Raw genomic sequence first — 27,271 nt, 5'->3', positions numbered from 1 at the left:
TCATCTTAAATTTGTAATGAACCCATTGGTCACCAAGCCCTTCACCCACCTCCACCTTATAGAGATCTGTGGTCATTTCCAATGTTTGTTTGGGTGACTGTTTTGCTCTGCTCTCCTCCTTTTCCAGATCAGTCATGTTGCAGTATGTTTATACATTTATTCTGGTTATAGTTCAACTTTTATAGGTCTCGGAGCCTAACAATCCTGAGGCAAAGGCATGTCTTTCTTGGCTTTGTGTAGCTCTTAACATTGAATTTTTTGAGCAACTTTACTTTTACTTTTGTTCTTACTTAATATTTCTCTATGTTCACTGTCTTCATCCCACCTGTCAAAGCCACAGGTCAGGCCACTGTAATGTCTGCCCTGGACCCTGCACCAGTCTCCTCCCAGAGCTCAGGCTCATATCTTGCTCGCCTCCTAAGCATCCTCCATACTGGTGATAGAGTGATAGTTCTGAAACACACATCTCATCAATCACAGTGCACCCTGGTCTGTGACTTCAGTGGATTCTCATTGTCCAGAAGATAAGGTCCAAGCTCATAAGTCTTCCTCTAACTAGTTCCTGAGTGATCTGGCCCCAGAGACTGGTCGAGTCTTGTCTCACTATGTTTTCCTTCTTACTTCCTCTGCTCCACGCATTCTGGAATTGCTTCATTTCCATCATCTGTGAGTGCTTCTTTTTTCCCATCTTTACATCCAGATTCCCTGACTGCTCTATCCCATCAGTCTTCTTCCTTTCCTAACCAACCCCTTCTCCTTCTTCAGAAATCTTAGCTAGGGTAATGCTTCCTGGAAACATTTCTAGCATTCTTGGACTGGTTGGAGACTTCTAATAACACTCATATAACACCAGTACTTCTCATAGAAACATTCACTACACTTGTATTGTCTTGTTCAGTGCCCAGTCTACTGGCTAGATTTCAGTTTCCACAAAGTCAGGAGCCAGATGTGTTTGTTCAGCACTGCAGTTGTCCTAGTGCCTGACACAATTAGGTGCTTGAAAGTTGTTTATTGAATGAATGAGTCAACAGTGTTTATCTTCTGGATCTTAAGAGGTATGTTTCAGCCCTTGAAACCAAGCCTATATTCTAACCATCCTAGCAAAAGTGATTTTACACTAGGATCAGCCCTGAAATAAATTTTGGCTTCACATACTTGAAGCTAAACAAACATTCCTTACAAGGAATACCAATCCTACTGAAACCTTTTTTTTTTTTTTTTCATTTTCCTAGTAAGCTATGGTCTTGTTTGCCTCCAAATCTCTTTACATCGTGGTCCCTCTGCCTAGAATACTCTCTCTGCACTTCCCCCACCTTAACCTCCTCTTTCTTAATCTCCTTCTTGGTCTAGCTAATGGAAACTATTGTCCATTGAGCTTCCTAGACCTTCCCTGCCTCCAAGGCCTTTACTAGAGGCCCTCTAGGTGCCTCCCAAACATTCCTTACTTCCTCTGTTGTAGAACGTCACCATGTCACATTGTCATGGCCAAGTTTCTTGCTGGTATTCCTCTACTCCACTACACTTGAAGTTCTGTAAAATCACACACTGTGCTATTTTCCTTACCAAAAAATTGTCCACAGTTTGTAAAATAGTTGACTCTCTGTAATTTTTTAAAATTAAGGACTGAATTATAAAAAACTTAATTAAAGTTTGCAATAAGACACTAATGGAATCAACAACTACAGTCACAGAACTGGCTGACAGCATCCCTCTTCTTCCTCATCTCTACTGCAACTCCATTATCATAATTTCTTTTTTTTTTTTTTTTTTTTTTTTTTTTTTTGAGACGGAGTCTCACTTTGTCGCCCAGGCTGGAGTGCAGTGGCCGGATCTCTGCTCACTGCAAGCTCCGCCTCCTGGGTTCACGCCATTCTCCTGCCTCAGCCTCCCAAGTAGCTGGGACTACAGGCGCCCGCCACCTCGCCCGGCTAATTTTTTTGTATTTTTTAGTAGAGACGGGGTTTCACCGTGTCAGCCAGCATGGTCTCGATCTCCTGACCTCGTGATCCACCCATCTCGGCCTCCCAAAGTGCTGGGATTACAGGCTTGAGCCACCGCGCCCGGCCATCATAATTTCTTTTAATGTACTTTTATTACATAGGTCTATATTTTTTTCATACCCATCTAAGTCAAATAACGTAAGAAATATAAAGTTTAATCAAGTGGAAAATGATATTAATTCCCACAGTATTTGAGGGTATTTGCTAGGAGCATGATAACTTGAGAATATATTTTTATAACTGGAAAATCTGGGGAAGGAAAGTATTTCCTATTGTTACTGATTTCTTTCAAACAGTTGTTTTTCATTACCTGGAGCAGCATCACCTAGGGGCTTGGCCTAATTTTGTTAGCAGCCAATTCCTCATATGTCTTACAGATAACCTGCATAGAGGCTAGTATTAAGTTGCCTTCAGTTATAGGCAGCTTCCCTTACTCTGTTGAAATAAAATCTTCTTATAGGTACATTTTTTGTTAAATGGATTAAATAGTCACAGATTTTCTTTTTTTTATTCTGCTAACTAATGTTAACAATAATATTTTATTGTTCTGTAACTTATAATGTATTTTTATTAACTCAGAAGACAGTGTTCTAATGATCTATTTTCTTTATAAGACAGCAAAGCAAAGCAAAACAAAACTTTTGTCTTTTCTTAGTCTTCATTCTGAGGCAACAGAGAGATATTTTATAGCCAGAAACCCATATAATAGAAGTGAAGATAAGGTCTGGCTTTTAAACTTAGTTGACTCTACACCTCAAACTTTCATAATAAATGGATCCTCTAATAGAGCCATGAAGTTTTCTTCCCCCTCCATGGACAGTATTTCTCTCTGTACTATGGAGAACCCTCTGGGTGGAGGGAATTCAGTCAGTCTCTTTGGGTATCTGGACCTATAACAACATGTGAACTCATGAGCACTGGCATAGCTATCCTTAGACTCACCATGAGTGCTCATGAAATAAAGATATCTGAGGAGAAGATGAAGAAGGCATAAGGTGAGACAGGAGACAGGAAGATAAAAACCTGGAGCCTTTCTGCTCTGGAGCCAGTCCTCTATGTCACATGAGATACTTGATATTATTTCTTATATTTTTACATTAAATACCCCACCCCATTTGCTTAGGCTAGCTTAAGTTGTCAACTGTAACTTGCAGCCAAAGTGCTCTAATTAATGATCCTTTAGGCTCTATTCTTATGATCTGAAGCTTCCAAACCCACTGGGACTTTCCTCTTATTTTCTTTGTTCTCTAAACTCTCAATACGTTTGCTCCCCCTGACTGGCTTTCCAATACATTCACACAGTCTGCTTCAGCTTCAGTTTTAAGTTGATAACACTTTATACTGGACACTAAGGCTAGCAGATGGGATGCAAATGACCTCATCTTTCTTTAGCTGAGGCCAAGCATGGACAGGTTGCCAAACTGTGTCATACAGGGTGTCCTTCTTCACACATCTCACACTGAGTAACAGTTGCATGCCTCCACTTCCAGCAGACTTACAGCCCCTCCATTTTTTAAAGCATGAATATAATGAATGCATAAGGCTAAGGCATATCCCCAGTTTCTAGAACTCTCTTTACTTGAAGGGGTAATTAAGAATTTTATGTTAGTATAGTATATGAACTTTCATATACCTTCCCATGTTTTTATAATTTTAATGGCACTGGCTAACAATTATTGAGTTTTTTCTCAATTATTTAGATATCGTGCTGCACTCTTTATACACATTTTGTAATTTTATCCTCCTCAGAACCCTATGGGATAAGCACTATTATTATCCATTTTTATAACTCAAATACATAGACGTTAAGCAATTTACCCAAGGACTAGTAATTTGAAAGAAAACAGGTCACTTGGTAGACATCTGCTATGGACTAAATGTTTGTGTTCTCCAAAACTCATATGTTGAAGTCCTACCCCAATGTGAGAGAATGAAGAGGTAGGGCCTTTGGAAGATAATTAGGTCAGGAGGGTGGGGCCCTCATGAAGGGATCAGTGCCTTAATGAAGATACAGGAGAGAGCTTGCTTCCTCCCTCCTCTGCTCTCTATCATGTGAGGATACAATGAGAAGACGGCCATCTTCAAACCAGAAGAGGACCCTCACTAGGATCCCACCTGCTAGCACCCTAATCTAGGACTTCTCAGCCTCCAGAACTGTGAGCAATATATTTCTGCTGTAAAGTCACCCAGTCTATGATATTTTAGTTATAGCAGTTCAAGCTGACTAAAAACATCTGACTCCAAAATTTCCCATTCACATGAATCACCACATTATACTGTTTCTTATCATTTCATGCACACAATGTTGTTGTAACCATGTGTTATACCATGAACTATTTGGGAATGGGCTCTATCTCTTATTAATTGAATTTAATGCATGAATAATAAAAACATTGTTGAGGTAACAAACATAGAGAGCCATTGAATGATAAAAATAAATGATTTTATCCAGAAAACAATGATTTTTTGGCCCCATTTCTTCCTCTTATAAAAATGGCATTGAGTTTTCCAAGTCTCAGATTCTTTATTTGCATGATGGTATAATGAATGTACCTACGTTGGGCCATTACAGATAATTATCTTGGAATATTTATGAATTCAGTTTAGAAACTACACATTAACATATGAGAATAAAATATTAAGTTTCAGAACTTGAATATATACTGACTCTACAAGTTTATTTGAATCTGAAATATAAAAGGTGACCTATATTTAAATGGAATTATGTTCTCTTTGAAGCCATAGCATAATAGGTGTCCATGGTCTGTCTCAGGTGAGAACTTGAAAATACGAGCCATAAGTACTAAAAGTAGCTATTTCTGTGTTATTTGTGGAGCAAGTGTGTTATTTACAAGGAAAAAAAAAACAAGGAAATGGTGGTGACTGCAAATTTGCCTCACCAGGTTGGGGACAGGAAATGTGCATCTCCATTATTCTGGGGCTGTTCTCCCCTTCCTTTCACTTGGGCGTGTGGCTCTCCAGGTGGTCCCCTGCAGCAGCATTCTCCTCCACACGCCATTTACTTACTAAGCTATGTTCATTCTAAAGTATGCCAAGGGCCTTCAGCTGAAGAAAAAGTGTTGCATCTTTCAGGAAGTGAGAACACTCTAACCTGATTTTTTGAGGAGCACAAGACTTTACCTCAAACAAAACATCCTTGTTCTGGCCACCTAGGCACTACGACTGTCTGTGCTTCAGGGATGGATCTAAGGATTTCTAACTCTTTCCAGTCGCACAGAACAGATGTGCATGCTGTATCCCCAACTGAATCCAACTCTGGATACACAATACCCTTTCTTCTTGTCCTTCTTCTCCTTCTTTTCCTTCTTCTCCTTCTTTTTCTTTCGTTTTGTTTTGTTTTTGAGATGGAGTTTCACTTTTGTTGCCCAGGCTGGAGTGCAGTGGTGTGATCTCAGCTAACTGCAACCTCCACCTCCTAGGTTCAAGATATTCTGCCTCAGCCTGCCAAGTAGCTGGGATTACAGGTGCCTGCTACCACACCTGGCTAATTTTATTTTTGTATTTTTAGCAGAGATGGGGATTCGCCATGTTGTCCAGGCTGGTCTTGAATTCCTGACCTCATGTGATCCACCCATCTCGGCCTCCCAAAATGCTAGGACTATTGGCATGAGCCACCACTCCCAGTCTACCCTTCTTTCTTCTACAAAGGGCACCTACTTACAGGCTGACAGTGCTCCAACCCATCAGTAATTCCAGAAGAGCACACCTTCCTTTCCAGGCTTTCCCTCATTTGGCCCTTCTCAAATCTTACTATCAATATTTATAAGTCCAGAGGTACAATAAAAACAGTAGGATGCGTTTTATTTTCAAATTTTAAAAAAAATGATAAGCCTGATTTTTCAAACTATTTTAATATCAACCATTATACACACAGCTGAGTGAGAACCAGTGTCACCCACACACATCCTCAGAGTTGGTGTTTCATCATCATAGTTCTCCATTAATGTCAGATGGCTCTGCTGTAACAGCCCAGCTCTCGGCCAGGCCTCCCAGCACACACCAGATGATCTCGCTCCTACATTTCCAACTTTTCCTTCTTTGTCGCCTCTTTTCTCAGGTATTACAAAGAAGTTTAAGGTTCTCCTCTATGATACCCTTCCTCCCTCCTCTTCAACCTCCTTAAAAACTGTCAGAATCTCCTACTTCTTTTAATGTCAAACTCCTCAACTTACTGCAGTATAACTTCTACCCAGATTATAGCACTGAAACCTGTTAAGGTTAACCATACAGTCCCCATCCTTGGTGATTCCAAGGATAAGACCTCAAGTTCTATTTTATTGAAACATTCTGTTATTGACTGAATACATAAGTCATTCTCCCCAAAATTCATTTATTGAAGCCCTAGTAGAGATTGTTTTGGAGATGGAGCCTTTGGGTAATTAGGTTTAGATGAGGTCATAAGGATAGGGCTCCTAGGATGGGAATAGTGCCCATGTAAAAAACAAACAAACAAACAAACAAAAAACACAACAGAGCTGTCTCACTGCCTCTATCATTGCTATCTATATCCTCTATCTCTATCTCCCAAAGAAGAAGTCATGTGAGCACACAGCAAGATGGTGGCTGTCTGTGACTCAAGGGGAAAGCCTTCTCCAGAAACCAATCATGTTGGCACCCTGATCTTGATTTTCAGCCTCCAGAACTATGAGAAAATACACATCTTTTATTTCAGCCGCTCTGTTGGTAGTATTTTGTTTTGGCAACCTGAGCACATTAATACAAGGTCTCCTTGGTTTCCATAATATTGCATCCTTTTATTTCCCACATTCTTTTTGATTACCTTTGTCTGCTGCCTTCAGATTTTCCTTATCTTACCTCTTAAGAGTTCCCTAATGTTTGTTCTTCCTGGTAGTTCTTTTTTCTCATGTCATAACCACCCTCTTGGGCACTTTAAGTATTTTGGCAATTGATCTTCAAATCTAGAGGTCTGGCCTAGACGTTTCTCTTAAGCTCCAGACTTAAATTTCTAAGAACCTTATGGATCCCTCCCTTTGGATGACTTTATGGCATTTTCAATGAATTAATCTGAAACCCAGCTTGTCAATATCTCCTCTGTCCCGCTCCTGTATTCCTTATCTGTTTCAGTAGTAGCAGTAGTTCACCCAGGCTCAAATCATAAGAGTCCTATTCTATTTTCTTATTATTTCTTTCACCTCACATAACTGGTATTTCAAGTCTAGTGAATTAAGCTCAGAAAACTTTTTCATATGCATGCCTTGGATTCAACTTTCACTCTACTGCTGTAGTTTAAGGTTTTTATTTTTACCTGTTATTGGATTACTGTGGCACTCTATTAACTGGTCTTTCTCTAAGTCAGTTTCTTCCCATTAAGCTTACACACGATGATGAAACTTCACAAAAACCTTTATTGCACCTTGTGGTTTATAGAAAAAGTACTGAAACTTCCTCTTGGGACATTAACCATTATCTATATTCTATACTCTTCTTGCATTTGCAAATTTGCCCAACACTACACCTCTCTATGTGCTTCATGCATAACAAATTCTATGTCGTGGCATGAAAGCGCATTATCATTTTTGAATCTTCACTTATGTTATTTTCTCTATGTAAAATGGTCTACCATAGTATAATTTCTCCAGTTGAAAAACACCCATTATGGTCAAGTTCAAATGTACTTTTACTGGAAGATCTTTCCAGTCCTTCTACAGATACTACTCCATTAGCTGGACTTAATCTCTTTCTTCCCTGGGCACTGAGAATGTTATATTGGTTTTCTACTATGGCACCTAACATAGTACGTTTAGTTATATTTTTTAGTGTCTCCCCTCCCATATTGCAAGAGTGGTAGAGTCAGTGCCTGCTTCTTATATATATATATATTTTTTATCTTGACTACCTAGCACTATATCAAGTACCTAAGTGCTTTTAAGCTTACTGTTGGAACAATGATTGATTGCATAAATGAATGAATGAGAAATTGGTCCTCAATAAATATTACTATCCACTAGTAAAATTATATTACAAATGTTTCAATAAAATCTTCTGATGTTTACTATAAATATCATGAAGAATTACAATAGCTTTTAAAGCCACATATTGTGTGATTAAGAGAAAAATAATTTCAAAATGACAAGATTATCTTCTTTGTGAGCCAGAATAGTAAATGAGTTCTTTCAAATAAGTTCTAGTAGGGTACAGTGACTATAGTTAACAATAGTTAAAGAAGTTAGAGGATAGGATTTTGAATATTCCCAAGACTAAGAAATGATAAATGTTTGAAATGATATATGTGCTAATTACCCTGATTTGATCGTTACACACGGTATTCAGGTATTGAAATATTACAGTGTACCCTATAAATAGGTATAGTTATTATCTGTCAATTAAAAATAATAAAAATTTAGCAGAGCTATAAACATAAATGAGAACTGTATCAAAAATGAAAAGAGGAGAACATGTCACTTCTATTTGGCTGTGATAGCTGTAAGCTCACTAATACATTGCTTTTCATAATCAGAGGAAAGAAAATCAAAATGCTTACCCAGGGCATAATGACTAATGCTGCAGGCTTATTTGCTTCTACTGGTGGACAAAATATGTTTCTAGCAGAGAACAAAGTGGAAAATTTCCTCAGAGCATCATTCCATTTAGAATTTCACTTGGTTCTTGACTAAGTTTAAAAAAAAATACTCAAACACTCAAGAAATAATCAAGGTAGCATAATAATATCCATTTACTTAGTAACCTGTATTTTAAAATTACTTCCTTGTGTCAGTCTGATGCTTTAGGGAGGAAGGATTGTAACTGTTTTTAGTTTTGTACACAATTCTGCATGCAAAACGTCATAGGAATGTATTGTCACATTTCAGCTCCATGTGCCATCACATTGTTTGGCACTCAGTGATTTTATTTATCTAGGATTTAACTAGAGATTTTAGTTTGGCATGTAATCATTGATATAATTGCTCTTTAAAGAAGCATGTCATTTACATGATATTTGAATTTTTCAGTTGAATAATATTAACTCATTTTGCCTTAAAAGGAAGTGTTAAATTACTTGGATCTAATTAATTTACTTCCTCATTTATGTCCATGGATTTCTGTTTTTTTTATTTCCAATAAATAAATTTTTTCAATATTTTTAAATCTACTGAGTCCTGAATATTTTTTCCATGCATGTTCATTTTTTAAAAAAACTAAAGAAATGAGAGGTGTCAAAGGTAACTTCAGTTGATCTCACAGGCATACTAGGAGTATGGGACTTCTAATTATAAATAACTCAAGTAACCCAAACACCCAGTGTATTGATTAAACTCCTCCTAAATTATATTCCAGAAAATGTAAAGCAAGTGCCCAAACCTTTGATTGTGTCAGATATTCAGCTGTGAATAAAATAAAAATTGAAGTAAACTTTGCTAAAAACAGACATGCAACATCATTCCAACCACGTATCTCAGAAACAGCCTGTCATGAGAATGCTGTTGGACTTGCAATGCCTCAAAACAATGTTCAAGCAGATAGATCAGTTGGAAGCTCTTCATTACAGCATCTGTTCTGTGTTTATAGCTACACATGCAGACTGCTGAACACCCTCAGTGTACCATAAATGTAGGAATTACACATCCAGAATAGCAATAAACTCATTGGGTGATGTGTTCTCTAGAGTTTTTAGCCCCTTTACTTCAGTTGGCAAAACTCTAGCAGATTTTTGCTGCTGTAAAAATATTAGATTGTGGTTTTTGTAACTTTGGAGACAAGCTAGGAAAATATAAAATGGCAATGAAAAGGTAAAAACATAAGCATTGAGATTCTTTTTTATATACTAAAATTACAGTCTCACATAGTTACAACAGGAGCAACAGGCAAATAAATGAGAAAAATGAGTAAACATATGATTGTTTTCCATAGAAAGTTAGCTTCAAATACTCTCTCCGGGTCAGTTCATTTGCTTGGTGCATATTGGAGTAGGTATAAGTTGTACTCAGAAAGCTGCAGGTTATAATTTTTAATTAGAAATATATCTCTTATTAAACAAATTTAATAATGCTTGATAAATTACAGCTAATAGTTCAACAATTTACTGATGAAAGCAGTACTTCCTAGACAACCAATCCAGTTAATTTAGATCATGCTGATTTTTCTCTCAAAAGCAAGATCCCACATGAAATTAATTTCTAAATTTCTAATAATGAAGGGAATGTTCTCAGTTTCTCAGGAAAGTGGTTCCAGGTGTGGGAAGGTAATCTCCTGCAGCAATGCCTGGCCATGAGATAAATGCTCAGCATTGTTAATGTGACATCAAGCTCCAACTCATCTCTGCAGCAAGCGCTGCATACTCTTCATTAGTCACTGTTCTCTTAAACAGGTGCCCATATCTGTCTGTACATAGAATCACTGGGAGAGCTTTCAAAAATGCATATACCTGGGAACCAACAGAAGATAACTTAATTATGTAGGTTTTCTCTTTACCTTAAATGGTTAGAAGAACAACTTTCAAAAATGACCCATACCCAAAAATTAGAAGAAAGCTTCTGAAGAACCATAATAAAGGCAAGGTAGTTGGAAACATGGAGTGGAATAATAGTGGATGTTGTAATGGAACCCTCAGAAAACCGTAGGTGATGCAGTAAAGTGAATCTTTTAATCCTTGTGAACACTCCAGTTTAAGGGATGCCTTCTTTCTTTTCATTTTCTTTCCTCTTATTTCTTACCTCTTCATGGAAATTGTTAGTGATGTCATTTTACATCTAGACTAATTGTTTATTTTTTTCTTCCATTTCGTAGCAGTGTTGGTTGGCTTTCATGCTCCCTGTTAACTCCCTGCCAGGAGTTTGCTACTGAGGGCAGTTTGGCTAGAATAAAAAAACATGGTAAGAGAAAAAAAAAAAAAAAACAAAAAAGGCTAACCAAATTTTATGATCAACATCTTATAACGAACTTAAAAATTGATATACCAAGAAGTAGGTATACATTATTAACTTCATCCTAGTTTTGAAAAAATTAGGGATGTCTTTACTTGAAATCCATAAAATGGATTTCAAAGATATGTTTTCCCAAAGACTCCCTTGTTAGATTCTCAAGGTACCTAAATTCTGCAAAAGATGCCCATGTTGCTGCTTGGAAAGTAAAGATACAAAACCAAGAAATTTAAAGAATGTAAAATTTTTGGCATGTGTTAAAGTGAGAAGTTTCATACCAGTTAAGACCTAGACAAAGAATAACTAAGGGGAAATACATTGAAAAGTTACAGAAATTCTACTATCACATTTGAGATTAAGAAAATTTTAATAATAATCATGATAACCTACACATTGTTTAGTAATTATTTTATCCATCTGAATCTTTCAGCAGTAACATTATTTCCCCTCATTTTGTAGGTGAGAAAAGTAGTCTACTGTAAATTTTTATAATTTGTATTTATTTATTATTATAATTTTCTTAATCCCTTTTTACTTTTAAAAGATTGTTTGAAAGAGTAAAATTAATGCTGCTAGTGGAGAAAATGACTTAATTTTTGGATAAGTCAGTTACCTTTAGAACTTCAAGCATCCCTGCTATTTTTGAAATAAAAATCATTACATGAAATTTATTTTCATGGGTCACAGAAAGAGGTGACATGTGCAAATTTTAACATATGCTTCTTCTTAAAATAGAAAAAGGATAGGAAAGTGCTTATCATACGAACAACTCAGAAGAATTATAGAAATATAATTTATCTGGACTCTGAATAGAATTCATCGGGACTTTAGTGTTCACACAAAGTCTCAAGATTTGGGCTTATCACCTGGTTCCCTTTTTTTTTTTTTTTTTTTTTTTTTTTGGTGCTTTATGACTAAGAAACTATTCTGATCACGACATTGCAGTAGCAGAGATGACCCAATGCATGTATAACATCGTGGAACATGTTTATTACAATATACATTCAAGTTCAACAAAAAAGAGAGATATGATAAGATAGTTGCTTGCAGAATCTTACTTTAGGACATACTTGGTGCTCAGTAGTGATCAAATTTTGACATGGCAATTTCTCCAGGTGCTAAGTTTTCCTCCGCTTCACCCCAGTTTAGAAGTGGTGTGATTCCAGAATGATTAAAAAAAAAAAAAAAAAAAAAAAAAGAAAAACAGAAGCTACCTTCACCATGGTCAGAACCAGACATTATAATTAGTGCTTGCCTCTCTGACCCAGCCTCCAGGGGCACAATGATGCTCCATAGGAGGACCTATGCAAAAGGGAAAGTTACTGGCAGAACCGAAGCTTCTGCTTCTAGGCAAGAATAAGGATTGTTTCCTGCTCCTGTTCTTTCAAAGAAATGAAAACAGAGAGGAGCCTCAGTTCTGCATTCTTACTGCAACAGAATGTGAGATTTGAGAGAGGGAGAAAAGATTAAGAAAGGAAGAGAAAGACACTGGGGAAATGGAAGAGACAACTCAGAAAACTAGAGGAAGATGGGGGGGGAGAGAGAGAGAGAGAGAGAGAGAGAGAGAAAGTGAGACAGAAAAAGGAAGAGAGAAGAGAGATAAACCCAGGTCAGATAACTCACTTGGCATTCCCTGTCCCTGCCTTCTTTCTTCGGAAGATGTTAAGGAAAGTGTTGGAGCGGCAGGGCAGCTTGCCATCGCCAACATGCATGCGGACAACATCAGAGGTGGTGAAGGCACTGCGGACATTCCTCTCAGGCTTGGCAATAATGATGTACATCTTGGGAGTGAACATGCACCCCAGAGCCACTGTTACACTGAGACTCACTGCAAAGCAAGTTGTGATGATCTTGTAGTTGCTCCCAAAGTAAATGGGCACAAAAGCTAGCCAGATGATACAGGTGGTGTACATGGTGAAGGCGATATATTTGGCCTCATTGAAGTTGGCGGGCACGTTGCGGGTCTTGAAGGCATAGTAGGTACAGCTCATGATGAGGAGTCCATTGTAGCCCAAAGGTGCCACCACACCCAGGTTGCTGGTATTGCAGATAAGGTAGACTTCCTTGATACTTGGGTAGGATAGAATGGGCATAGGGGGCTCCATGATGATCAGGGTTATCACCAGGGTAAGTTGCACACTAATCAGAATTGAGGCAATGATCACCTGAGCCCAGGCACTCATGAACCTGGGCTTCCGGGTGCAGATCTTCTTCTTGCTGCCGGCCAGGATGCGTGCAATGCGATTGGTTTTAGTCACTAAAGCAGAGTAGCACATCGCAGAGGAGAGGCCAACCAAGAGGCGCTGGAGGTAGCAGGAAGTGGTAGTAGGTTTGGCAATGAGAGTGAATGGGCACACATAACCAAGGAAGATGCCAGCTAGAATGATGTAGCAGAGCTCCCGACTGGAGGATTTGACCACTGGTGTGTCCCGGTACAGTACAAAGATTAGGGTGACAAACAAGGTAACAAGGATTCCCAGGCATGAGAAGGCAATGGCTATGATGGATTCGATGTTGCTCCACTCAAGATAGCGGACAGGAATGGGCTCACAGCCTGTGATGAGAAAAATCATTTTAGCATGAATCCAAGGTTTCTGCTAGGAATAACAACATGCATATTAATCACCAGAGACACAGTCATCTTTGCATCCTTCATGATTTATGGCATTTAATGCTTTTTAAAAAATGCTCACTATTACACAAATAAGGATGCATCATTGTCTTACCTGAGCAATTATATCCCCAAACTTAATCTCATTACAAGCCTAATGTGACATACTTGAACCTACAAAAATGATTTTTTCTTCCAACATTAGCATTATAAATAGATGCCATTCTGTGGATAGGACTCGGTTCTACATGTTCAGAAAAAGAAAACACCCAAATAAAACTTTATTTCCAGTGAAGGTTAAATGATGATTATGGGATAGAATAAATTATTAAGAAATAAACTAACAAAACTTTTCTTTTGATGCAGTCATTGTCTGTAAGCAAGTCCAGCTCATAGACAAGTCGTTTTTGGCCAGCAGAGTGCTTTCAATGTAAATTTCATCGACTTCTTTACAAGAATCTGCATTCTCTTGTTTACTGCATAATTCTATATTACACCTTAAATCTCACTCCTCTACTCATAAATCACGAATGATTTGTATCTGAAACCGGAGGGCCTTTGAGTTAGTAACCTCTAATGAACTTATCCAGGAAGAATGAAATCTCCCCTAACCCATCTCTGGAAAGGAAAGACCAGAATTTATTTCTAAATGCCTGACTTATCTTTTCTCTCTAGATGGAGAATAAAATGTATTTTGTATTTCGGAGTGAGAGAAAAATCTGTCAGGCTCTGGGACAACCCCTTCACAGAATTTTGTAATCACAAAATATTTGGTCTGGGCCAATATTTCCCAAATTGTGAGAATAAAATCATTTCCATAAATTTAGGAGAAGACTCATTGTTCTGTAGCCATGGCAACAAGGAACCACCAGAACCAGTGCTAAACCTGTCAGTCAATCAACAACTTGCCTCAGTGAACATGTGTTTGGATGCCAAGCAAGTACTGTCAGCCTTTACTTCTGATAATCACTCAGGCAGGATCAGAATCACTTCAATAAACGAGTGCCAACTAATCAACAGTCTCATATGAGTAATTGTATTGCTACAGGTGATGTCAGCCAGCTCTCAGAGTCTGCAAGGTTTTCAATCCCTAAACTCCACACTTTCCGTAAAATGAATAGTCTTCTGCTCAGATAAAATGTATCTGCCTAGCATAACTATCCCTTACTATAGTAAGCAATTTGTTTCGCGCTTGTGTGTGTGGGTTTTTTTTTTTTTTTTTTTTTTTGAGATGGGATCTCACTCTGTCGCCCAGGCTGGAGTGCAATGGCACAATCTGAGCTCACTGCAAGCTCCACCTCCCAGATTCATGCCATTCTTTTGCCTCCACCTCCCAAGTAGCTGGGACTACAGACGCCCGCCACCATGCCTGGCTAATTTTTTGTACTTTTAGTAGAAATGGGGTTTCACTGTGTTAGCCAAGATGGTCTCCGTCTCCTGACCTCATGATCTGCCTGCCTTGGCCTCCCAATGTGCTAGGATTACAGGCGTGAGCCACCACACCCAGCCAGCTTTTGTGCTTTTTAAAAAAAAAATTATGTATTTAGCTTCAGCATGTTTCATATTTCTAGAGGCTTCACCAAGATAATATTGAAGACCCCTTATTTGATAACTTTCCAGGAGATGCTCTGATCAACAGGGTCACTCACTGGATCCCCTCATGCCCACATTCTGTCCTTCCCGCATACTACCATGTGAGTCAGTCTCAACGATTTTCTTGCTCGGGCTAATTTTACTGAGCTCTTGTTGCTGAATTTATGTGGTTATCCTAGGATTTGTAATCATGTAGGTCTTTATATAGAAGGCCATTAAAGTTAGGTCTTTGGGTAAGGTAATTTCACCTGTATCTTTATATATTAAGTCATATAACCTTTGGTTTTGAAATGCACCATTTGGTAATTAGACATAAGCTTTTTATTATGTCAACAAATATATCACTTTAGAGATACACAATTTGATAAATATTTTTTTCCATATCTGTTTATTCCCTTGCTGTTTCTTTGCTTTTGCTATTATTTAGATACACATACAAAGTCTTATTTTATGGGTCTTTTTTGTTTGTGAGTTTGTTTTGTTTTGAGTCATCTTTTTCTGTTGGCTATATAAGCGATAGTACCTAAACATTAGAGGAACATGTAAGCTTAAGAAGTGTCCAGTCCAAGCTGGCCCTCGGTGCTGTTTGGAGATCCTTTAAATTGATAACCAATTTGTCAAAAATGGTAGATCACTCAGCCTTAGGTTTCTTAGAATACCTTTACAAGAATACTTCCTGTGTTGTCAACTTATGAAAGATGACTTTATTTTAGTGATTGTGTGTTGCCTTCCTACACTCTATTTGCTTTGGGAATCTAAGACACCATTAGCAAGCACACACTTTTGATAGAACTTAGTGGCCTCTCTTCTTTGTGTATCAGGAATTTGTCTCTGTCTAAATACAAACATTTTTCTGGAAGAACTTATTCTTCCCACATAAAGTCACACATTAATCCTATTTTTTTTTCCCAATACAGGTCAGACAGATGATACATAGATGATAGATAGATAGATAGATAGATAGATAGATAGATAGATAGATAGATAATGGATAGATAGGAAAATAGATATTTAAAATAACAATGGCCATATGGGAAGTTTTGATATGATAAAGTCGATAAATTAAAATATCTAAAAGAAGCTCTAGACAAATTGGGAGATAAAATACCACAGTTAATTGTCAATTTCTTTAGCTGGCATCCTACAAACAAATTTTCCAATTCAAAGATGATTTTTGTCAAGGCTTTGGTAACCTTCTGAATGCTACCTTCTTTTAATTTCATTCTTTTGCTATGCAACTTTACCTGACTCTCTAAATGAGCTACTCTGTCGGCAGAGTTTTTACTGGAAAAGAGTATAACATTTTAAACTTTCTAGAACATAAGTCAGATCTATAGAAGTTGAATTAAAAAACTGGTATAAAGTCAAATTAAGATCTATAGTTAATAATTTTCCTAAACTTCATGAATACAGAACATAATGATTGCTATAGAATTTGGAAATTTTATTAGATACTTATTGTCCATACTGCAAGTATGTACCAATTAATTCAATTAGTTGTTAGCCTTTGATGGAGAAAAATGTTTAAATGCAAGAGTAGAAAAGAGAAGATTAAAATAACCCATCGGTGTAACATTTAAAAAAGAAAAATAGAAAAGGCATTGCATAAGGCACTTTCAGAAGCTTTTTCTTTCAATAAATACTCAAAGTTGTACACTAAATAAAGATGAAAAATAAACTTTAGGAAACTTTCAAATAGTTCTAAAATAGACTCAACAACTAACATAAGAAGGATCATATTCTCTCCCTCTGTAAGTAGGCTTAGATCTCCTGAATTAGTTGAATCAAATGAGGAAAAAAACAGTTAAAATGTAAAATTACCAATCTAGAAAATATCTAATATGTGGCTTGACATTTCCAGATAGAGTTAAAAAGTAAATAACCCAAATCAACATAATTATGGATCTTTCAGTAAACAAACTAAAAGATCTCTGTTCTCTGTGGCTTGGGAGCCTATGGAAGAAAATCTGTAGACATCTCAAGCAGAAGTTTCATTTGAAGAACATTTGTGAAAACTCAGTACATCTCATGAAAAATGAGCAAATTATTCTGGAAGGACAAGTTGGCCAATTAAACAGCAATGGAAAGACATTTTCAAGAGAGTAGAAGATATGTCCTGCTCATGCTTCATTTGTAATTAAATTAATTTGGAAAAAAATGTATGGGACATTGATAAAATTGCAAAAGAAACCTTTGAGCATCTCCAGATGGGTTGTATATGGTTGTCCCTCTCTGTGAGTTATTACTAGGTACTAGTTCAAATAGTGTGCTTATTTTATGACTCTGTTTAAGCATTCACCTGTTGAAAAGCCACAATTCTCACAATGGCTAAAATACAGTTAGATTTTTATTTCTTACCTGAAACATTCTAATGTATAAATCCAGTGATATGAGGACATTTTCACTAGAATATTTATTCATGACCTCATCATTCCCAACCCTCTAGAAAAATGAAAGGGAACCTTGATACACTGATGTTCACACCCATTAGTGATTTTAAACTGAAGTTCTGCAAAAGCCTCCAGAAGCAGAAAGAGCATGGAAGTTAACTGCCAACCCAAGGACCTTGAGGCATGCTAATAACCGTATGATGATCTTCTGTGCAAGATCACCATTATAAAATTCTTGTATATATCATTCTCTCCTTTGTATATTCTTGCTTATTCAAACTTCTTTCCTTACTGATTTAATGATATACCAATCTGAGTTCATCTTTACTATTTCTCTTACTACTAAGAGGAATTTATCTGAACCTAGATATTACCAGAGACAATCATCATACTAACTCAATAGTTTAGTTATGTCAAGCTATCTTTAGTGGACATCATTTGAGGAATTATATAAAGGTCTTTGCCCATGCCTATGTTCTGAATGGTATCGCTTATATTTTCTTCTAGGGATTTTATGGATTTAAGTCTTACATTTAAATCTTTAATTCATCTTGAGTTAATGTTTCTATAAGGTGTAAGGAAGAGGTCCAGTTTCAGTTTTCTGCATATGGCTAGCCATAAGTTTTCCCAGCACCATTTATTAAATAGGGAATCCTTTCCCCATTGCTGGTTTTTGTCAGGTTTGTCAAAGATCAGATGGTTGTAGGTGTGTGTGTTATTTCTGAGGCCTCTGTTCTGTTCCATTGGTCAATATATCTGTTTTGGTACCAGTATCACGTTGTTTTGGTTACTGTAGCCTTATTGTATAGTTTGAAGTCAGGAAGTGTGATGCCTCCAGCTTTGTTCCTTTTGCTTGGGATTGTCTTGTCTATACAGGCTCTTTTTTGGTTCCACATGAAATTTAAAGTAGTTTTTTCTAATTCTGTGAAGAAAGTCAATGGTAGTTTGATGGGAATAGCATTGAATCTATAAATTTTGGACAGTATGGCCATTTTCATGATATTGATGCTTCCCATCCATGAGCATGGAATTTTTTTCCATTTATTTGTGCCCTCTCTTATTTCCTTGAGCAGTGATTTTATGACTAAAACACCAAAAGCAATTGCAACAAAAGCCAGAATTGACAAATGGGATCTAATTAAACTAATGAGCTTCTGCACAACAAAAGAAGCTATCACCAGAGTGAACAAGCAACCCACAGGATGGGAGAAAATTTTTGCAATCTATCCATCTGACAAAGGGCTAATATCCAGAATCTACAAGGAACTTGAAAAAATTTACAAGAATAAAACAAACAATTATATCAAAAAGTGGGTGAAGGATATGAACAGCCACTTCTCAAAAGAAGACATTTATGTGGCCAATGAACATATGAAAAAAACTCATCATCACTGGTCATTAGATAAATGCAAATCAAAAGCACAATGAGATACAATTTCATGCCAGTTAGAATGGTGATCATTAAAAAGTCAGGAAACAGCAGATGCTGGAGAGGATGTGGAGAAATAGGAAGGCTTTTACACTGTTGGTGGGAGTGTAAATTAGTTCAACCATTGTGGAAGACAGTGTGGCAATTCCTCAAAGATCTAGAATCAGAAATACCATTCGACCCAGCAGTCCCCAGCAATTCCATTACTGGGTATATACCCAAAGGATTACCAATCATTCTACTATAAAGACACATGCACACGTATGTATCACAGCTCTATTCACAATATCAAAGACTCGAACAAACTCAAATGCCCATCAATGATAGACTAGATAAAGAAAATGTGGCACATATACACCATGGAATGTTATGTAGCCATAAAAAAGAATGAGTTTATGTCCTTTGCAGGGACACGGAGGAAGCGGGAAAACCATCATTCTCAGCAAACTAACACAGGAACAGAAAACCAAGCATCACATGTTCTCACTCATGGGAGTTGAACAATGAGAACATATGGGCATAGTGAGGGGAACATCACATGCCAGGGCCTGTTGGGGCATGTGGGGCAAACGGGGGATATCATTAGGAGAAATACCTAACGTAGATGATGGGTTGATGGGTGCAGCAAACCACCAAGGCACTGGTATACCTATGTAACAAACCTGCACATTCTGCACATGTATCCCAGAACGTAAAGTATAATAATAAAAAAGAAATAATATAAAGGTATGTTATGCTAACTTTTCCAATAACAACACTCTGCATATGCAAAGATTGCACGAGTTTAGTTATTTGAAAAGATTCAGAAGACCTGCAGAAGACACTCATGTAACAAGTTCATTAAAGACAGTGCACATCAACACCAAGAGACTGACAGATAACCAGGTGCGAGCTCTCTAGGTGCCTATTCACACATGGATAGACTTTCTCTGTGGATTGGACTACCAGGGTGTCTATCACAAACAGTGGCTTTGGGTTAGCTAGGGCAGAAGTTTCAGTGGAGTCTTTTTATCACCCCCAAGTCATGTAGCCAAGTCAGTAATTGGTGGTTTCAAGAAAAATCCATCAGTGAGCAAAGTGGATTTGGTTGTCACCAAACACATTTTAAACTTTAAACTGCATATCGTAAATCCAAGTTACCCTAAAGCGACCAATAGTCAAAGATAGGTACTAAAGCCTCTCCAAGGATAATCATAAAGTTGTCCAAATCTAGCTATAAACTAACTCTGTCCTATACAGTACATCAAATACAAATGAAGAACAATGTTGTTATGCTAGAGGGGATATAAGTAGTCTTGTGTTGTAACAGTAGCAGTTTTTCATGACACCCAGAAACACACTTGCAACTCTACTACTGTTGCTTTATTTCTTGGGAAGATCCTAGAGTCTTTTTCATATATGGAAACCAGGCTCTTCAATGCCAATCTGGAACCATCCAAAACAGAATCCCTTGAAGACTGGGACTAATAATTTATATTTTGAGTAAGTTTCTTAAAAGTTTTAGATTCCTTTTCCTTTTCTTTCTTTTCTTTCTTTTTTATTTAGGATAAATTTAAATTTATCCTAAATTGGAGAAACATTAGCTTTGCCATCTTGAGGGAATTAGCTATAATGTCAATTTTGTCCAATTATGTAATGTCATGTTATGTGGTTTTTTTCGAGGTCCTGTTTTGAAGTTTTTAAAAAACAGTTATCCAACCTCTAGGTGTGTTTGGCTATCCCAAGACTAGAAAGAGGGGAGACTGCCTTCAACCAGTGGTGAGTAGTGCTCACCTGACCCCAGAACTCAAAAGGGGGACTTTGTGAGAGTTGTGCATACCATATCTGAACCCTGAGAACTTCAGGTCCTGGCAAGTATTTATGGTTAGGGTTATTACAGAGAACTCAGAGCTATCAGACAAGTCAGTTCCTTCAAGCTGACTACAAATTACTGAGCAAAACCAAAGAAAGGTGGCAACAACTCTGATCTGAGGACTGGTAGCTACTTCTATTTTTTGAATCAAATGTTGTGCTTGTAAGATCCAGATGTATTGGAGGAGGATGAAATTTGCTATCAGACTTTTTTCCAATTAGGTCAAGTCAAATTTAACATGAATTAAGGAATAAAATTCTATGCAATATGTCTTGGGGTAATTCATAACATTTGCAATACCACATCTTGATCATATAAAGCTTCATCAAAATGCTTCCCTGATTGTTTTAAAATTAGCATAAATAGTAATTCTATTATAATTCAATGAAATTCTACCAGGTGAAATTCTGTTTGTAATTCAGTGCTCAGTTCAAATGTCTCTTCTTCTGCAAAGGCTTTTTTACTTCCCATGGGAAAAATAGCTGCTCTATATGTATCTGACATTTTACACATAACTCTATTGTAGGACTTATAGTTGGCTGTTTACATGGCTAGTTTCATATGAAGCTCCTCCCTTAGGATATAGACATTGCTTCATTCACCTGTATATTCCCAGTTTTTAAAAAGTACTTGGCAAAAAACAGATAGTAGTGTTTATTACAGAATGAAATAAATTAGTAGATTCTAGTGTAAGAGGTTACAACAACTGTTGGGATGGAGAAAAAGTTGTTAAAATTAGTTAATGTATAAAGCATTTTCTTTCTTTTTTTTTTTTTAAATGAGAAAATGTGGCGTAGTCTGCCTTTTTTAGGAACATTCTTATTTTATTTTTACAAATAAATTAGTAGCATTGGATTACATATAATTGGTCCACAAATTGTTAAACTACTGTCAAGCTATATATCATGGCAGAAAAGATCCCTGTTTTTGTATCACAAGAAATAAAGTGTGAGATTTAAGTGCTGAATTAAAATGTGCAATTTCACAAGAAGAAAATATCAGAAACTTTTTAACAGTTTCAAAAAGCACTTTCTCTAAGAAATATACTAATTTCTCCATAGCCAAAAAAACAAAAAAAAAACAAAAAAAAAAACGCATTTCAATGGAAATAAAAATCACAGTAAACCTGTTTTTATTCATTAATATTATAATGTATGGAGTATATATTAAAAGTGGCTACCTTTTAAAGTGATTTAAAGTATCTTTTATTCAACTATTAAAAATAAAATGTATATTTTACTTCAGTAGAATACACTATTTTTCAAGGAAGAATTATTTCTCATTTTAACTAAAATTTAGTAAAAAAATTACCCATAAATCAAACACCTACTTAAAGGCAATGCGTTTACTTTTCTGAGTAATTCTACTGATTTTTAGTATTCTGTTCCCGTGAGTTTTCACATTTCACAACTACCGCTACCATGGACTATGCCCTTGCTCTGTGCTTGACATGGCACCAAGCAAGTGGTAAATGGGATTTCATTTTCCATTCATGTATGAGACCAAAAGAAACACTGAATCAATATGGATCATTAAAACATAAGTATACATTAGAATGAGGAATCTATATTGTGAAAGACCCTAAAGATAAGATTTGCAACATCATCTGAATATATGACCGAATCATAGCTGCATGACTATTGTTATATAGCTAAGGGCACAGTCTGAGGAGTTGCTGGCTCAACTCATTAGAATGTTAAAGTGACTTTTATGCATACAATAGATCATGGCATATTAAATTGTTAGAAATGTAATTGTATTAATATTCATCTATTTTTAATCAAGGAGAATTTTTAAAATATTTTACCAAGTTAAAGATCCCTAAACAACAGAAATGATCATTCGGCAGTGGACAGAAAATATACAATAATCCCACAATAGAGCATTTCCAGGGAATAAAAGGCATGACCTTGAGTTCCAGTATTACATCATATCAGGTTTTTTAAAAAAGTTTTTTTATCTTAATATTTTAACATAGGATAGAAAATTGTTTAATGTGTGAGATAAGCCCTAATGAAAGTGAAATAGAGCTGTAGGAGAAGTTTGAGAAAGCCCAAAAAATGTAGACAAAAGAAAAATGTTTGTACCTGAAAGCCAAGACTTCTGACTCCTGAGATTAACCTGATAAAGAGGTCACTTTTGTCTTTGAACTTCTTCCCAATCAGCTGTGATCTCAGTCAAACAGAAGAGCGGGATGACTGTCAGTCAACCCCAGCTCTCAAACACAATGGCCATCTAAGTGGACCTACTTATACAAGAAAAAGAGGCCTGGCAGGAGGCACATTGTATGAAGGAGGATAAAAATTGGAAGAGAAATAGTCTAAGTGGAGGCAAGGCATGAGTCCAAAATGAGGTTGGAAAAGCTTTTCCAAGCCAGGCCATTGCATGCAACCATGGCAGAGTGAGAGCATTCATTAGATCCAGTGACAAACAATCCTGAATTCTCATGGTGGTTTTTCTATTAACCAACTGCATTGACCTCGACGACCTTGGGTGAGTCCCTTCTTCCTAATTACCTCAATTTAACAAACGTGTATTAAGTAACTATTATGTTCAAGGCATCAGGCTATGCGCCAGAGAGTGGTGTTTCTCTATGGGTGGGACAGGGAGTAATTGCATCAGGATCTTCTGAGTTCCACTCCAGAATGAGCAAAGGGGAATCTCTGGAGGTGGGTAATTCCTGGGTAATATTTAGGCATGAAATTTATCTGGCAAATAAAAAGATGAGTGAGATGAAGTTCAGACCTTCAAAAATGTTCTGATCTACTTTTCTTCTCTTTAAAAAGGACCTTTGTACTAGCTGACTTCTAAAAGCTTTCTGCTGCTCAGTTTAATTTTTTCTTAACAAAATTAACATTTTACAAGGTATTGTCACTTAGTAAGTATAATTTTAGTTACGTGACCTAGTTCTACTTACCTAGTCATTTTTGACGTACTTTGAATAAACTGCATGATTTCTTAGTTGCATATTCTTACTTTGAAACAAGTAAAAAAGTGTCCAACCATCAAGAATATTACATTTTTGGATGATTTTCAACAGCACCCAGAAAGGCATGGAGTCAGGGGTTAGTGGACTAGGTTCTGCTTCTCACTATTTTCCTGACTTTGGCCATACGACTTCACCTCTCTAGGCCTCAGCTCCCTCTTTCTAAGATGACAAGATAAGGGGCTAGATTATTCAGATGATAAAGTGTCTATGTACTCAGATAAAGAAAAGCCTCTATGGCTCCTAAAATTTATGCAAAGTTTTATGAATCATTTCTCCTCTGTAAGCTCATAACAAGGTCTGTGAAAAACAAAACTCATTTATATGAACATCACTCTTAGGAAACTTACAAACTCATATAATCAATCCCTCTGCATTTCATTGGTTTTACTAGTGAATCATCTGTTGCATTCATTTATTCCTTTCCATTCCTACTCTAGCTGTCCTAATCCACTCCTTTTCAAATAACTCACTTGCATTAATACAACAACTTTCTATATCACCACAAGAAGCATACCAGAAATACAGATATCATGATGTCATTCACCACTTTAAAATTCTTTAGTGGTTCTCCTGTGCTTAAAGTCAAAGTCCAAACATGTAGAGGAAAGTCACACAGAACCACTCTGCCATCCCACCAGAGTCCTTGTCGATTCTCATTTATGACAACTACTCTAATGGGCCGTTGTGCCTACCTACCAACCCCACATACTTGTCCTATGGTTTTCTGCAAAGGTGTCATCAACTTTCATGTTTCCTGTGTTCTACTTTAGGCCTGAAATTCCTTTCATCTTCTTGCCTGCCTAACAAACTTTATGCACCCTTTATAGATATCTCTATTATTTCAATAATTATATTATGTTTTATTATATTTTTCCATGTTTCTTCCCTGATAGATTTTACACAAAATAAAAGCTGGGACATTTACCTTTCTATTTTTAGGGCCTACAGTAGTGCGTCATCCACGGTAGATGTTCAAGAAATGATTGCAAATATACATTTGTATGAGGTTTATGCATACTCCTTGACATGAGGACTAAAAAGTGTGCATTGTAAATTAACATTGAGAAGACATGAGCTAATCATTCTCATTTGAGCGATGGACACATTGGAAAGGCAAATAGTCAGGGACAAGGTTTCCAAGTGAGGCAGTTCCTACCTGTTAGATCTGCATTGGGCCACCATCCCAAGTCACAAGCTTTGCAGGTGAACTCGTCTTGCACATATTCGTTCTCTTTGCAGGCCGTGCAAATCCAACAGCAACTCACTTCTCCCTTCCGTATAACCTATAACATAGATATTTCATTAATTTTAAAGATAGTTTTCCCAGAAAAGTTTCTATTTCAGATGAGGGCTTGTTTTCAGACTATGAATAAAGAAAAAAAGACTATGAAATAATCTTATATACTGAGGAATCTTAAGAATGTGTATACTTGAGTATTTTAGAGTTCAGATGGAAATGTCAATTCACTCCGTGCTGGGTTTGGAGGCTTTTCAATAATAATTTATTCTATAGAGTTATTTGACTACATTTTTTTTGCAGAGTTAAAAATGAAACAGTTTAATTTAATCCTTGTTTATATTAATATTTATTACTCTCAAAAAAGTAAAAAGTATACATTTTTCCTCTCTGAGAAAGTAGTTTTACCAAAAAATGTCTATAATAAAATCTTATTAATTCATAAAAGTTAAGTAATTATACAGTTTTGTTGTAATTATGAAAATCTGATTTATTAGACAATTTCACTCAAGAGCAACTATATATACGTAAAAACAGAATGATACCTAAGAATACAGAATCAAGTATTGCCCTGCCTGACTTTCTCTAGTGAATTCAAAAGATCATAACAAGTATTGGTAGCAAAATTACTAGTTCAAAATTACTGGAGAGCTGCTTAATATCTGAGCAGTTTAAACTTTCCCCCATTTTCAATTTGTTTGGTGAACACTTTCACCCTCCATAGTACAAAAATAAACATAAAAACACATTGCATTTAAAGTGAGTGTTTTGTAGACAGCACACAATTTGGTTTTGCATTTATCTCTAGTCTGGCAACTTCTGCCTTTTATTGTTTAGTACATTTACATTTTCTATAATAATCAGTATAATAAATCAATCATCTCTTAGTTTTCTTTTATCTGTCCTATCTGTTCTTTTTTTCTGCCTTCTTTTTAGCATTCTATTTTATCTCTATAGTGGCTTATTAGTTAGGCCTCTTTGCTATGTTTCAATGGTTGCTCTAAAGTTGACAATATGGACCACTAATTTATCACAGTGTACATTCAGATAAGATTATACTACTTTATTTATAATGTAAGAACCTGACAGTAATATTCTTCCATTTTCCCCTCCCATCCTTTAGGTTATAGTTTTATACATTTTACTTCCACATATTTATTTAATGGACCCTCACCAAATGAATTATTATTTTTGCTTTAAACAGTCGTCTCTGAAATATGTTTTTTAAAATAAGAAAGACATTATATCTTATATTTACCCATATATTTACATTTCTAGTTCTTTTAATTACTTTGTAAAGGTCCATATTTTGGTCATATTTTCTTCTTCCTGAAGACCTTTCTTCAACATTTACAGCAGTGCCAGCCTGAGAATATGACCTCCCTCATCTTTTATTTGTTTGAAAAAGTATTAATTTTGCCTTAGTATTTCAAAAATAACATTTTCACTTGGTATGGAAGTTTAAGTTGAGTATGTATGTGTGTGTGTATATATATATATATAATTTCAGCATGTTATGTCATTCCATTGTCTTAGGGAATAGAATTCTAGGTTAAAGATTATTCTTATTATTATTATTTCTGCTTTCAGTGCTTTAAAGATGTTACTTCTTTCTTTTCTCACCTATAGTTTCTGATAAGAAGCCTGCCATAATTGTTATTTCATTCCTCTGAATGTATCAGCCCTTTCTTATTTTGGATAATATTAATTTTTTTTATCACTGGTTTTTAGCAACTTAATTGTAATGACTTCTTTGTGTTTATCCTGCTTAGAATTTGCTGAGCTTTATGGATTTGGGTTTACATTTTCATTACTTTTAAAATTTTACAGCCATTATTTCTTCAGGTTTTCTTCTGATTTGCTTCACTCTCCCATCCTTTTGGAGCTTCAGTTGCACTTACGGTCTACCCCCCAGGTATTACTCTGAAAGTAACTGAGAGTCTGCTCATTTCTTTCAGTACTTAATTTTTTCTCTTTGTGCCTCATTTGCCTGTTTCCTATTGCTATGTTTTCCAGTTCATTGACCTGTAGTTCTACAACAACTAATGTGCTGTTAATCCAATCCATTAAAATGTTTTTTTCTTAGATATGTTATTTTTCATCTGTATAACTTCTATTCTGTTATTTTTTATATTTTCTTTTTTTTCCTTTTATATTTGTATCTTCTTTTAAATCTTTTAGCATGTATTTATCCTTGTGTTTTAATGCCCTTGACTGCTAATTTCAACATCAATGTAATTTCTGGAACTGTTTCTATTGCTTGGTTTTCT

At 36.2% G+C, this 27,271-nt stretch overlaps 1 protein-coding gene across 2 annotated transcripts in view; it reads right to left on the bottom strand.

Moving 5' to 3' along the window:
• GRM1 (glutamate metabotropic receptor 1) overlaps window positions 1-27,271 on the bottom strand; it is a 442,031-nt gene that overhangs the window by 25,672 nt on the left and 389,088 nt on the right. For both annotated transcript variants that reach the window (XM_008006735.3, XM_038002286.2), the window contains exons 7-8: window positions 24,921-25,047; window positions 12,524-13,454 (exon numbers count right to left, since the gene is read on the bottom strand). In XM_008006735.3, the coding sequence (XP_008004926.2) occupies window positions 12,524-13,454; window positions 24,921-25,047 (1,058 nt within the window). The remainder of the gene's footprint in view (window positions 1-12,523; window positions 13,455-24,920; window positions 25,048-27,271) is intronic.

This window comes from Chlorocebus sabaeus, chromosome 13 (assembly GCF_047675955.1).
Source record: "Chlorocebus sabaeus isolate Y175 chromosome 13, mChlSab1.0.hap1, whole genome shotgun sequence".
In the NCBI taxonomy this organism is placed as follows: domain Eukaryota; kingdom Metazoa; phylum Chordata; class Mammalia; order Primates; family Cercopithecidae; genus Chlorocebus; species Chlorocebus sabaeus.
The sequence above is the reverse complement of the archived record's forward strand: the minus strand, read 5'-3'. Positions and strand labels throughout refer to the sequence as shown.